The sequence below is a fragment of the Amphibalanus amphitrite genome, unplaced genomic scaffold (assembly GCF_019059575.1).
Source record: "Amphibalanus amphitrite isolate SeventyFive unplaced genomic scaffold, NRLGWU_Aamphi_draft 000173F_arrow, whole genome shotgun sequence".
Taxonomy (NCBI): domain Eukaryota; kingdom Metazoa; phylum Arthropoda; class Thecostraca; order Balanomorpha; family Balanidae; genus Amphibalanus; species Amphibalanus amphitrite.
The window spans coordinates 759,423-773,203 of record NW_024881668.1 but is presented as its reverse complement, the minus strand read 5'-3'; the positions used below and the strand labels follow the sequence as shown (position 1 = coordinate 773,203).

Here is a 13,781-nt window from a genome sequence, read left to right as displayed (position 1 = left end):
CAGAGCCGGGAAATCAAACCAAATCCTGTTACACAGCCAGTCCCGGGCCGACACAACAGCAAACTCTCATACCTGAGATCTGCATAAATTAGACGATTATAATCTTACCCTCGCTTTAGATGTTTTCACAGCCGCTGACACATAGGATCGATTGGCCGCCGGCACCCAAGCTCGCTTAAAGCAATTTAACCCTTGCCCGATGGGGGGGGGGTGTCAAACGGACCCCCTCTCGGTTTTCGCGAATAACTCGCGTAAAAACGGCCGATCACGACACAACTTCTAGTACCCTCGCGTTAAACAATTTCACACCTACCCTGAAAATTTCATGACCCTGACCCAAATGACCTTTGACCTACTTTTCGAGACCATGTTTGGCCGGAATCGCGATTCGGTGTATGTGGGCTGGCATTAGCCGAGCGTTTGCAGTCTTTTCGTGGTTTTAAGCATTCAAACATGTGATATGATGCTGCTCCCATGCATTAGGGTGGGTGTCAAGGTCACCTGAAGGTCAGGTCAGGTCATTGACCTTTGATGACCAAGGTCCACTTTTTCGAGTTTTACATGTTTTTAGGCTAGATTTGGGAGCTGAATTCGAATTCAACCATTTGAACTAACTATATGAAGTACTTTGGTGCCTTCATAATATATTGGCCGTTTTCACGACGGAACTTTCGCAGAGGAACTTATTTGATGCCTAAAAAGTACCTACCCTTTGAGGCCTTAACATCCCTCAAACTGAAATATTTTATGTTCAAAATAATTTTAGAAGTTTAAATCCGGGCATTTTTTGCCCTCAAATCACTTATTTATTTAAAAACACAGCAATTTTTGGTTCTAGTAGCCCACCTTTCGACTATGAGGTATCAAATCAGCGTGGCAACTTGCTCCCTCTTTACTCCCTCGGGTATCTAATTCCGGAATTCTTAAAAACAAGGAAAGTATATATTGAGCTTTCTTTTATGCCTATTGAGTTATGTTTTAATGGTAATTAAAATATGGCAAATTTTTAAATTACATTTCACATAAGAAAAACACGCAAAACAATGAAACAAAAATAACTACGGTGGAAATAACCAATCAGCACCTCAGTAGGATATGACGTCATACAAGAATGGTGTTGAAGGCCGTTTGCAGTCCCGGCCGGTAGGTCACGTGACCGCCGGGAGCCTCGGGTCACGCGGCGGTCGGGAGTCGGACGCGGGACGTGGTCGCGGGTGGACGCGCGGGGCATCATGCTTTGCTTTGCTTGCTTTGTCAACTTAATATAACTTACGATCGCATACGTGTGAAACCCAAACACTGCTCAGTGGCCAGTGCCCTTAGAAATTGAGTTTTGGAAAGCTCAAGTCCCTATAGCTCCTCAGGTCGGCAACAGTTGAAGCCTCATCTGGACTAGTGAAAAAAGCGAGGGTAAGGAACCTTGTGCTGCTTTTTCTTTTACCGTTATAATTATCTCAAACCATCACAATTTTGAGTTGCCACATTGTCTGGTTCACTACATTCGTGTAAAACTTGGTGAAGGCTGGTGGCTCAAAGAAAGGTGAAGATATTTCTTTAAGTGCCTAATCCGTGAAATATCCCGGCTTTACAAATCTACACTTTTCATTTTTTTCCACGATACAGTTTTTAAAATTGTTAAAATTTATTCAACATTTGTTAAAAGGGGCTTTGGTTTTGTGTAAACTAGATCATAAAGTTTACTATAGTTTTGTGCAAAACCTGGTGGCTGAAGAAAATAGTAATTTTGCTAAAATGATGTGCGGAAATTTGTTGCTTTCCAATTTCCAAATCACATTACTCATACCTATATTTCATTCAAAATTAGGAGGCATTATTACTGTTTTTTCTTGCAACATGAACTGAGTTTGGGTACAGTGCTGCGGAAACGTTGTGGAACTTTAAGCTAGCTAGAGCAGTTTCCATAAAAATTGTTTAGATAGTTGACATGGCATGTTGACAACGGTTTTGCTGTTTCTAAAAAAGTGAAAAATATTTTCCTGCATTAAACAGACAAGGCATGTCATTCTCATAAGCTATCGAATGTGTGTGCGTGTGTGTTTTTTTAAGCTGTCAATTGTAACTTCAGTTACTTCACTTTAGAACATATTGCCCAGAATGCGTTACTGATCATGAGCTGGTATATCATATCATATGTAGCAAATACATAAATGGGAATAGTGTGTCATGAATTGTTGTGCATGCTTCTGGATCATCTGTAATTACATCAAAGGCTCGGCTCAAGAGTGTCCTGCCGACCAGCTTATGCCGAACCCTTTCTTTCCGCAGAACGTCTTCCGTCGCCTGCGACTCCCGCACGCCGTTTGCGCCCCGGCCGTCCGTACCGGTCTTCGCGCTGCGAGCCGCGCTGCTGGAGTTCGCGGCGGCGTCGTGGAGCTCCCATCGGGACAACGTGTGATGCCCGCGTCGAGCTTATAAGCCGTGAGCTTCGATTGGCGGCTCACGCGGTCACCAGCTGTATGTACAGCCTCGGCCCCGAAGACCCCGCTAATGGCCGAGACCGGCATACCCCCTGCATGGGTCCGCTGTCCGGCGCAGCGCTGGCCGCCCGCATGTTACGTTTGGCTGTATCGCTGCCCAGCGGGAGCGCGCTCCACGCTGCGGTAGAGGTACACGTTGTGACCCGACTGAGGACCGCAACCGGATGGTGAGACGTCGGCCTCTGCGCCCTGGCCGGGGTATGCGTGACCGACGTCACAGTGGAGGAACACCCAAACAAGACCAGCCCACCGTCGGAGCAGCATGGAAATATCATGTTCTGCCTGGACGTCGGACCCGGCGGCCGCAGAGCACCTGCACACGTGCGGAGAGGGGCGCTGGAGGCGCGGCTTCTGACATCCCGCGGCGCGGCTGCTGGCAATACCTGACAACGGCGGCAATGGAGGCGGTTGGGGACAGCTGCAGCAATGGTGATGGCGGTGATGGCGACATGGCGGTTTGGGACTTCATCTCAGCGCGGCCGCCGCCCAGGCGCCGCTGCGCCCGGCTGCTCAGCCACCTACCGGATGGCGGGGTGGCCCTTACGGCCCTCACGCCCGTTCGGTCCGCGGCCACGTTCTGGGGTGGCGGTCGCGGGGTTAGCGGCGTTGGACTTCGTCCTTTATCCAGACTGCACCGTACCATCTGAACGGATGGATCTGCCAAGAAAGATGACATCCAAGGCGGCTATGAGGCGATCACAAAGCTTCAGCAAGAGCTTCTCCTTCATGGGGCCGGCCGGCCGTTAAGTCGCAACACCGGCTGCCGAGTGCCAACAGCTGCGTGCGCTGGCGCCGACGCGTTGTGGGCCGCGCTGCTGACGCTCAAGCTGCGATATCAACCATCTATGAATAAGTGGCAGCGGTGGCGGCTTGTCAGTTGTTAACGTGCCTTTGCAGACGTTGTGAATAGCCCGCGTTGGAATCGCATGGTTGGCAACACCACGCAAGATAAAATGGGCTTCCTTGATGAACCTACTTTTTAAGCATTGTAGCCTTTGTAATTTTTGATGTTTTGCTGTAGGTATTATTTTCTACATATATACTATATAGGCACTCACGTGCTTTGAATCGCGCAATGCAATTGAACCATGGTAAAGACAATGATAAATGAACTGAGAGCTGACATGCCCCATGCTTTGTGTGTGTGTCATGTGTGTGTGTGTTTTTTTTTGTTTTTTTTTTTTTGCGAGTCGATAAAAGTGGTTTTGGACACTGGATGAGTTTTTAGGGGTGTGGTGAGGGGGAATGTAATTCCACAGACCTTTTGTCAGATTCACCAATGCAGTAGGTCTGTGCGGTATTTAGATATCGGAGCATTCTTTGAAAGTCGTGAATAGGGCAACTGAGTACCTACCTATAGCCGTGATATCCCCTCACAAAAACTTCTTTTAAATAACCGGGGATAAGTACATAAGCAGAGTAATTGCTATTACGAACACCTAGGTATCACAATGCTGAGCGAATAGGAAAATCTATAGATGGAGAATTGTGCCGCGTTACGGGTGCTCGGGCGCAGCCAATCCAGCGTTACCCCAGCGGTGACCTTGACCCGCATCGTCTGTCTCGGCTCCAAAGCCAAACCGGCGTGGAATTGGGAGCGCTCGAGCACTCATGGTCCAGCGCAATTCTCCACCTGAATCCATTCCTGATACACATTTGCTTGCTCATAGTCATGTAACCCCGGTAAATTCATCTAACTTTCATATTGGTCGCTCCATAGACAGATGGCCACAGATATCAACTTAAAAGGCCATTGTTGCATTCATTTAGTGGAGATCATTAAAGAGCCGTGATAGGCCACAAGTCGCGTGACATCATACGTGTAACAACCAATGACGTCGGCCTGCAAAACCCAATGGAAGCGGCTAGCAGCGTGCAATAAAACAGGGCGCTGCTTTCTAAATGTCTGTCGTGCGCCATAAATGAATATATCTTTTGTAGTGTGGCAACTCAGTATCTTTTTTTAACTATTGTACTAGTATTTAATAATTTCATAATTTTATAATTGTGCTTACGCTTTGTGTTGATGTTAGCGATAAATCCTTAGATAAAGTAAATCGATGTGATATTTAATAGAAAAATAGCAAACTAACGTGCCATTCATTCGAAAGCTGGTAAACCTACTAAAAAGAACTACTAAAATTCCTGAGGAACCAAAGGATTAAATTGGTATCAAATAGATGCCTGCTATTCCGTCGTGAAAACGGCCATTATGAAGCTGTCTGAGGCGGCTGACATCTACTACGAATACCCGGCAGGACCCCTCCTAGTTGAACTGACCTGACCCGACTTGGCCTAAATGCATGAAGACATCATCTGTGATCAAAACAAACATGACATTCGTGATTAGCACCCCGAAAAACCCTTAGCAGCCACACTTTACGACGCTTTAACAGGTCCCGATTTTCCATGCTGTTGGGTCACTTCGTTAATGTTCAATTCAAATGGTTGCTTAATTCAAATTCAGCTCCTAAAACTAGCTTAGAAACATGTCAAACTGGAAAAAAGAGCCGAGGTAATCAAAGATCAGTGACCTGACCTGACCTTCAGGTGACCTTGACACCCACATTAATGCATGTCACAGCATCATATCACATGTCTGAACGCTTGAAACCACGAAAAGACTGCAAACGCGCGGCTAATGCGAATCGACATCCACCGAATCGCGATTCCAGCCAAACATGGTCTCGAAAAATAGGTCATAGGTCAAAGGTCATTAGGGTGGTCAGCCGGGTCATAACATTTAAAGGGTAAGTGCAAAATTGATTAACGCGAGGGTATTGAAAGTTTCATGGCAATCGGCCGCTTTTTACATGAGTTATCCGCGCAAACCAGGGGGGGGGAGAGAGGGTTCGTTCGACCTCCCCCCCCCCCCTATATATGGGCGAGGATAAACTTAGGTTCTCCAAATAGCCGTTCCGTATGGATTACACTTTAAAGCAGCTCCATCCTCCCGCTAGAGATACAAACTACCGAATAATGCACGTTTAATTCATACCATAATTTAATTCATGCTGAATACCGGCAACATGTTTACAGCTTGCTTTTCCGTAATCCTAGCACACCTTTTCCGTGGATTAACCCTCGCCCGTATTGGTGTTTTTCCAGCCGTGAACGTACAACGGGGGGGGGGGGGGGCCGTTGGACCCTCCTTGCCGTTTCGCCCTTGATCGAGCTAGAGCTTCGCGGTAAAAACGAGCATGTAGTTGACACCCACCCTAATGCATGGGGCCGGGGCAACATCATATCCCATGTTCATGTTTGAACGCTTGAAACCACGAAAAGACTGCAAACGCGCGGCTAATGCGGCGTATGCCGGCCCGACATACGCCAAATCACGATTCCGGCCAAACATGGTCTCGAAAAGTAGGTCACAGGTCAAAGGTCATTTGGGTCAGGGTCATGAAACTTTAAGGGTAGGTGTAAAATTGATTAACGCGAGGGTACTGAAAGTTTCGTCGCGGTCAGCCGCTTTTTACGCGAGTTATTCGCGAAAAACCGAGAGGGGGTCCGTTCGACCCTCGTTCGACCCCTCCCTAAGTACTGATACGGGTGAGGGTTAACGACACCTCTATACTGATACCTTTAAAGATTCCTCGTTGATGGAGCTACACAGTACACATTACTCGGCCAGAAACTGACGGGCTGTTTGCCATTGGTTTTGTTTTGTAGGGTTAAGGTTCGACGAGACATTCATTAACCCTATTAGTGGCAGGGGGGGGGGTTGTTTTTATCCACCCCTCAGGTTTTTCGGGAATAACTCCGAAACCGCTGAAGCTACGATGCTGAAATTTTCTGAATTTTCCTAAAACTAAATTGGGCACATTCCTTGAAAATTTCCAGTTCATAACTTTACCAGGGGCGGCTCCAGAGCACTGGGAATTGGGGAGTCCTATTTGTGAAGCGAGTCATTTGGGCGAAGATCACGATGCTGATGTATTATCACTGTATGCACCAGTTTTACGAACAGTGAATGAAAGGTATCATGTGATAACATACACAAAGTTATTGTGCATCCTCTTTTGACACGTTTTTGCTATAATAGGCGGATCCAGGCGTCCAAAAAGGGGGCTATGTTTTACCTCCCAACATAGGTGCCCTGACACCGCCTATGCATGACCAATACAATCGTAGTCGTTCTCTCATAAGAAAATTGTAACATAACAAGAACATTACCACCCTTTCCAGAAACAGTACCAACAAAAACCTTATTTACTATACTTTTTGTGTACCCCCAATCTCAATGATCTGTATCCGCCTATGATTTTTGAAAATGCATATTTTTAGGATCCATGTGAATTCCTGGTTCATTCTCTATCGATCAGCAAAAGTTGCGTTAAGATTGGTTCAAAAACTGGCCGTGATAAACAGTCTAAAATGTATCTGCAATTTGCCCGTTTTTACCCCCCTCTACCCCCCTATTGACATTTTCTTAATTTTTATTTTTTTAGAAATGTAGATCACGTTGAGCGAAATCGAATGCCGTTTGAATTTTGAAAATCGGCCCGTTAGATCTCGAGATATCAAGGGGGGTCGTAAACAGCCCCCCCCCCCTGCCACTAATAGGGGTAGCCAGGAGCCTGCCACTAATAGGGTTAAGGCTGCGCGTATACAGCATACGCAGCCTTCATTAACCCGGGCCCGGCTGGGGGTCCTGGATTTCCACGCCCTGGGCCTCGTTTCATAAAGCGAGTCCGTAACTTACGCCGGTTTTTGGGCTTGTGTTGCAAGTGCATGTGAAGTGATAAATTTATTTCCCCTTTTCCCTTCTGTTCTTGCTTGCAAGATAAATAAACTCAACGATTCAAATTATCGTCATCGCTTCACATGCACTTGCAATACAAGACCAAAAACCGGCGTAAGTTACGGACTCGCTTTATGAAACCAGGCCCTGCTGGGGGGGGGGGGTTGAACACCCCCCCCCCCTCTAACTCGGCTCCTGGGCCACGTAGCGATACGCGAAAAGCGGCGTTCGAAAGAGCGCCAAAGATAATGACGAAATCACTTCGGTCACTTTTTTGGTCAGGTCAAATGTCAGGTCACCAGAGGTCATTGAAGGCAAAATTTCGCCGATTTTCAGGTCGAATGTCGACAATTTCCAGGAAGCCAACGCATAACTCGGGAACCAATAGAGCTTAAGCGCCGCAGAAAAGCGCATTCGATAGCCCTATTAACCCGCGAGTTGCTGGGGGGGGGGGGGAAGGGGGCGTTAAACGCCCCCACTTTTTTCGCCGGGCCATAGCATAATAACCATGGATGAAGTAGATACTATATATAGATATAAGTATCTATATATATATATATATATATATATATATATATATATATATATATATATATATATATATATATATATATAAGTAGGTAGTAGGTAATCCATGTAATAACTATTAACTAACTAATAACTCGCGTAAAAAGCGGCCGATCGCGACGAAACTTTCAGTACCCTCGCGTTAATCAATTTTACACCTACCCTGAAAATTTAATGACCCTGACCCCAATGACCTTTGACCTGTGACCTACTTTTCAAGACCATGTTTGGCCGGATCCCGATTCGGCGTATGTCGGCTCGCATTAGCCGCGCGCTTGCAGTCTTTTCGTGGTTTCAAGCGTTCAAACATGTGATATGATGTTGCCCCCATGCATAAGGGTGGGTGACAAGGTCACCTGAAGGTCAGGTCAGGTCATTGACCTTCGATGACCTCCGTTCACTTATTCGAGTTTTACATGTTTCTAGGCCAGTTTTTGGAGCTGAATTCGAATTTAGCAACCATATGAACATTTATGAAGTAGTTTTGGTGCCTTCGTAACATGTTACGAAGCTGTCAGAGGCGGTTGACACCTACTAGGAATACCCGGCAGGACCCCTACTGGTTGACCTGACCTGACCTGACCCGACCTGGACTAAATGCATGAAGACATCATCTGTGATCAAAACTAACATGATATTCGTGATCAGCACCCCGAAGAACCCCATAACAGCCACACTTTACGACGTTCTAACAGGTCCCGATTTTCCCGACTTTTGGGTCATTGACCTGACCTGCAAGGTCAACCAATGACCTACTATGTATTTCAGACCCCATGAGACCCTGTTTTTCGGCGATAATTTCTTCAGTTTTTGTCCAATTGGCTTGAAATTTTGACATTAGACATTTCAGCTCAAGCGCCAATTTTCATCAATATGGTCTCTTAGACAAAATGTCAATATTTAGAGCACTTGTCATTGGCTCGTAATGCTAATTAGATTTTGCACCCGGATAGAGGCTCGTTCGCTACCGCAGCGGATTGGATGGGAGCGCTGGCCAATCACGTTGCGCCGGGCCCAACTAAGCTCCGCCCACTGGCCGTGACCGCGCTGGGTCTATGCAGGCTCAGTCGGCGGCAGCACCGCGGAGAGGTCGCACGGGGGCCGTGCACTGGAAACATACATGGAATCGACAGGAAGTGCCTGAGCGAAAGCTTGCTCTTCATTTAGGGGAGTTGGTAACCGCTTCTCTCTTTTTGGTATATCAACACCGATCCAGCTCAGAATATGAAGAATAATCAAAATGAGGATCTTAACCCGGCGGCCGCGGCTGGGCCTCCGCGCCACCCGCCGGCCGCTGGGGGGGGGGGGGAGCATATAGTTGCCCCCCTCCCTTTACTTCTGCGACGATATCGTCGCAACGCGAAGAGATAGAGAAGCGAAACTTTGCACACATCTTCCTGAATACCTAGCCGAGGTTGTGTCCAAATTTGGTGTCGATCCCATTTGAAATGACGTCACAGTGACGTCATAAGTGAAATTATAGATTTGCGACTCTCATATTCCTCACGATACATCAGATATATGGGACCGAATATAAAGGGTCGATTATTGGTCAGAAACTAGATGGAAGTGTAGTTACATGTTTTAGGATGACAGCAGGTGCTGTCTAGCTCATTTACAGTTGAGTTTCATGCTCAGCGTCATCAGAGACGGTCCATATCGGAAAACGACAAAACTTTATGACGTCACTGTGACGTCATCTTAGGTGCTACAACCACCAAACTTTCCTCATACATTGCCTAGGTATTCATTTAACGCTATGCCAAGTTTCACGTTTGTACCTCATCAGGTTTCGGAGATATTTTACAAAACGTAAAGGGGGGGGCAACTTTATGCCCCCCCCCCCCCAGCGGCTCGTGGGTTAACCTCCCCAGAACCAACATTAAATAGAGAGCTGAGTCATGCACTATCTGAATATCTGAATGAATGCACATTCTGGCGCCTACCTCATGGTCAGGTCGTGCCACTATTCTGTCACCTATGACATCATGCGAAGCCTCTGCAGACTGCACTACTCGAAAATATCGATATGGTTGGCTGCGTCAATTGCTGTTTCTGAAGACGCTGTTATACCCTATGCAGAAAAAAAAAACAGAGTAGGATTATTAGTCGCGAGCACTTACGATTGCCTCAGACATCGCTCCACGAGCTGCATTCGTTATTCGGGAAGCGTTGAGAAGGGAGCAGAAATGTGATGTGCGATTTACTGCAAAATTAAAACTTGATACCCTTCTCTTTGCAAAAGACTTAAACAAGCATCAAGGCACACAAATCACCCATCACCTTCAGACATTTATTGTAGAGACAAATCGGTTTACCAATACAACATAACTGTTTAGTTAGTGCATTTAAGTACCATTGATATTAATGCAACACACTGCTTACATAACACTACACTACATTACAAAACACAAAACATGACACTATGACGCAAGCTGGCCCGATTGGAGTCGTCCGTCGCCTGGGGCCGGGTACTGTCTGCTTTTTTGGCTCGGCGGGTTTCGGGCGGGGTCGACGCTTTCTGATACTTTGGTTTGGTCATGTGTTCTTTGTTTAACTTAATTGGAGAGGCGCCTTTGATTTAAGCTTTTTGCTTTTGCGCCAATCCTCTATTGTTTTGTTCGTTGTTCTTGTTTACATATGGAAAAAATACAATGAACTGAACTGAACTGAACTGAACTGCGCATGGTAGAAACGTGACATCAGAATAAGGGAAACAGGCGCATAGGCTAGTAAAGAAATCGCGTCTTTTTGTGAAACTTAAGTTAAACTTAACTTTTCAAGCTCTCCAATAGTGAGGCAGTAGGGTACTTGCTTACAGGTATCTTAATTATTTGCAGTTCAACACGAAAGCCTGGGGTCAAGTCAGTCCGGTGACCTCAATCTAGCCAATTATAAAATGGGCTAGTTCTGAAGGTGTTCAATCACATGAATCCATCTCAGGCATACGCATAAGCATAATATATTTCACATTTTAACCACACTTCTTAAATGCTACGGTGTAACTGTTTACCATGTCTTGCAAATTTGACGTAGGCTGACCGACGTCTTGCATCAGTTCACAGTCAATTGACATCAACGGCCTTTTTTGATGTCGTTCAATCAAGCAAAAATGCATCACTAGCCATGGACTTAGTATTAAAGTAGATATACCTATCTTTATTGATTGACAGGGTGCAGGTTTATTTGCGATAAATGCAATACCGAAGGCTAGTGCGCTTATAACGAGCGCTAGTTTCTGCTGTATCGTTATTACTGCAACGGCAACCGCAAGGCAGCCACGTCCAATGCGAGCCGCCCCGGTCCGGCATACGGCCTTGGGTGCGGCGGCTACTGCCTCGTCGGCTCCACGCATCCGACTGACCGGCCAAGGTCACCGCTCCGTCCGCCGGGAGGGCGGAGCTTAATGGTCACGTGCCTGTGACGTCACGCCTACGTACGGATAGCCTCTACTCCACTGACGGATTTACGGAGCTGATTTTAACATTACGAGGCAACGACAAGTACCCTAACAATTGACATTTTGTTAAGAGACCATATTAGCGAAAATTGGCGCTTGAGCTGAAATGTGCTTTGCGAAAATTTGAAGTCAATTGGATAAATATTAAATAAATTATCGCCGAAAAACAGGGTCTCATGGGGTCTGAAATGCATAGTAGGACCTTAAAGGGACCATCCCACCTTAAAGGGACCCTCCCACCTTAACATTAGATTTGAGTTGAGATAGCCAAAATGGGGTCCCTGGCTCACAATTACCGGTTTCGGCACTCACAACATCGAGAAATGCCTTAAATCGGAAATATTGAATTTCAAAATTGCAGCATTTTGATTCAGAGGGGCTAATGCTTAGGAATACCCCTCTGAATGTGTGACGTCAGCGCAAATATCTAACGATTTTTAAATGTTTGACTAAAACGTTTTGTAGCACGCGGTGGTATATGCTATTTGCGCGCAACGTCTGCCGCAAACGCCGCACTTCTAAAATAAAGTCGCTAGAAACAGCGGAGATCCCAAAAAAGTAAACAAAAGTAAAAGTCTAATATCTTGAAAACCGGTGAATATTTTCCGGTGAAATTTGGTAGATATTCGTTTTCGCTCTTTCTGAACCGAGCGACATCACTTTCATGTCAATTCATAAACTTTTTTGAAGGTGGGAGGGTCCCTTTAACATTAGATTTGAGTTGAGATAGCCAAAATGGGGTCCCTGGCTCACAATTACCGGTTTCGGCACTCACAACATCGAGAAATGCCTTAAATCGGAAATATTGAATTTCAAAATTGCAGCATTTTGATTCAGAGGGGCTAATGCTTAGGAATACCCCTCTGAATGTGTGACGTCAGCGCAGATATCTAACGATTTTTAAATGTTTGACTAAAACGTTTTGTAGCACGCGGTGGTATATGCTATTTGCGCGCAACATCTGCCGCAAACGCCGCACTTCTAAAATAAAGGGCCTGTTCCAGCGCCTCCAGAAGAAATTCTTGACTGGAAGCTCTACCAGAGGTTTTACTGGAGGCGCTGGAACGCAATCTGGAGATTTCTGGAGATTGGCGTCATAGATACCAAAAGAATGACGATTATTCTCTCTTGAAACGCAAAATTTGTTTTCAATTTTAGTTAAAAAGATAAATAAAATTATAGCAATGTAATTTTCTTTACATTCAAGTTGTAAAATAATCAGTCAAATGTCCTTTGTTTACATTCGTGATTGTCACATGTGCACCATAATTGTAGACCAGAGCCTCCAGAGAAATTTGGACCTCTCAACTCTCTGGAGGCTACTGGAGGTTTCTGGAGCTTTGGCGAGAGCTTTCTGGAGCTTTCTGGAGGCGCTGGAACGCTCTCTGGAGGATTCTAGAGCTTTCTGGAGCTTTCTGGAGGTTTCTGGAGGCGCTGGAACAGGCCCAAAGTCGCTAGAAACAGCGGAGATCCCAAAAAGTAAACAAAAGTAAAAGTCTAATATCTTGAAAACCGGTGAATATTTTTCGGTGAAATTTGGTAGATATTCGTTTTCGCTCTTTCTGAACCGAGCGACATCACTTTCATGCCAATTCATAAACTTTTTTGAAGGTGGGAGGGTCCCTTTAAAATTAGGTATCATCGGCTTCCTCTCGTCACGGGCAGCACGCTCGTTTTTTCCGCGAAGCTCTAGCTCAATCAGGGGCGAAACGGTAAGGGGGGGGTCCGTCCCCCCTTATACGTTCGCGGCTGGAAAAACACCAATACGGGCGAGGGTTAAACATATAAAAACATAAAAAATGGGTAGCTCTGACTCACCGAGTTCAGACAACTTGTCATAGTTGGACTTCATGTTACAATAAACTTGCTTCTCGAGATCACTTAGGGCTTCCCAGGCGTCCTCGGCAAAAAACTGTCGTATGTGTCTAAACTTCCCATCTTCGGCTTCCATCTTACGATATAATCAACGGTCGCAGCAGCAAGCAAGGGCAAAAACAACACAATCGCGATATTATAGGAGCTTAAATATCAATCTGTTGCTTTCCAATATAGATCCAAGCGATCTAATTTAATTATACCCTATGTTTCAAAAGCCTCTTCTTGGCTTCCTGCCCAAAGCCATAGGTAGGTATATTTCCATTTCCTGCCACTTCCTGCTTCTTGTTTGTTGCTGTTTACCTTTACATTCCAATTCATCTTCTGCTTGGGACCGGAAGATACATTCAAGGTTTCATAGAAATAAATCAAATATCTATTGAGGCAAGATATCCTTTCTCTTCCATTAAGTTACTATTTTCTTTATTATCCTGTAATTTTGTCAAGATGATGTAGTAAAAATTAAAATAAGGATGAAAAAATTCAGCAGGAATATCACAAGAAAGATTGTAAATTTGCCATGAATCAAGTTATCAAAAGTTTTACGACAAAATTGCACATGCTATTACAACTTTTGCAATTTCTAAAAGGGCATATGTACTTTAATATGGTTTCCCTTATTTATTGGCTGCTTATT

General features: G+C 45.4%; 1 protein-coding gene across 1 annotated transcript in view; it reads right to left on the bottom strand.

The window, feature by feature from the left end:
* Nucleotides 1-13,470, bottom strand: part of LOC122383779 (probable histone-lysine N-methyltransferase PRDM7) — a 32,815-nt gene extending 19,345 nt beyond the window's left edge. Inside the window, exon 1 of the mRNA XM_043370535.1 lies at nucleotides 13,088-13,470. Within this exon, the coding sequence (XP_043226470.1) occupies nucleotides 13,088-13,220 (133 nt within the window). The 5' untranslated portion in view covers nucleotides 13,221-13,470. The remainder of the gene's footprint in view (nucleotides 1-13,087) is intronic.
* Between the last annotated feature and the right edge of the window lie 311 nt (nucleotides 13,471-13,781).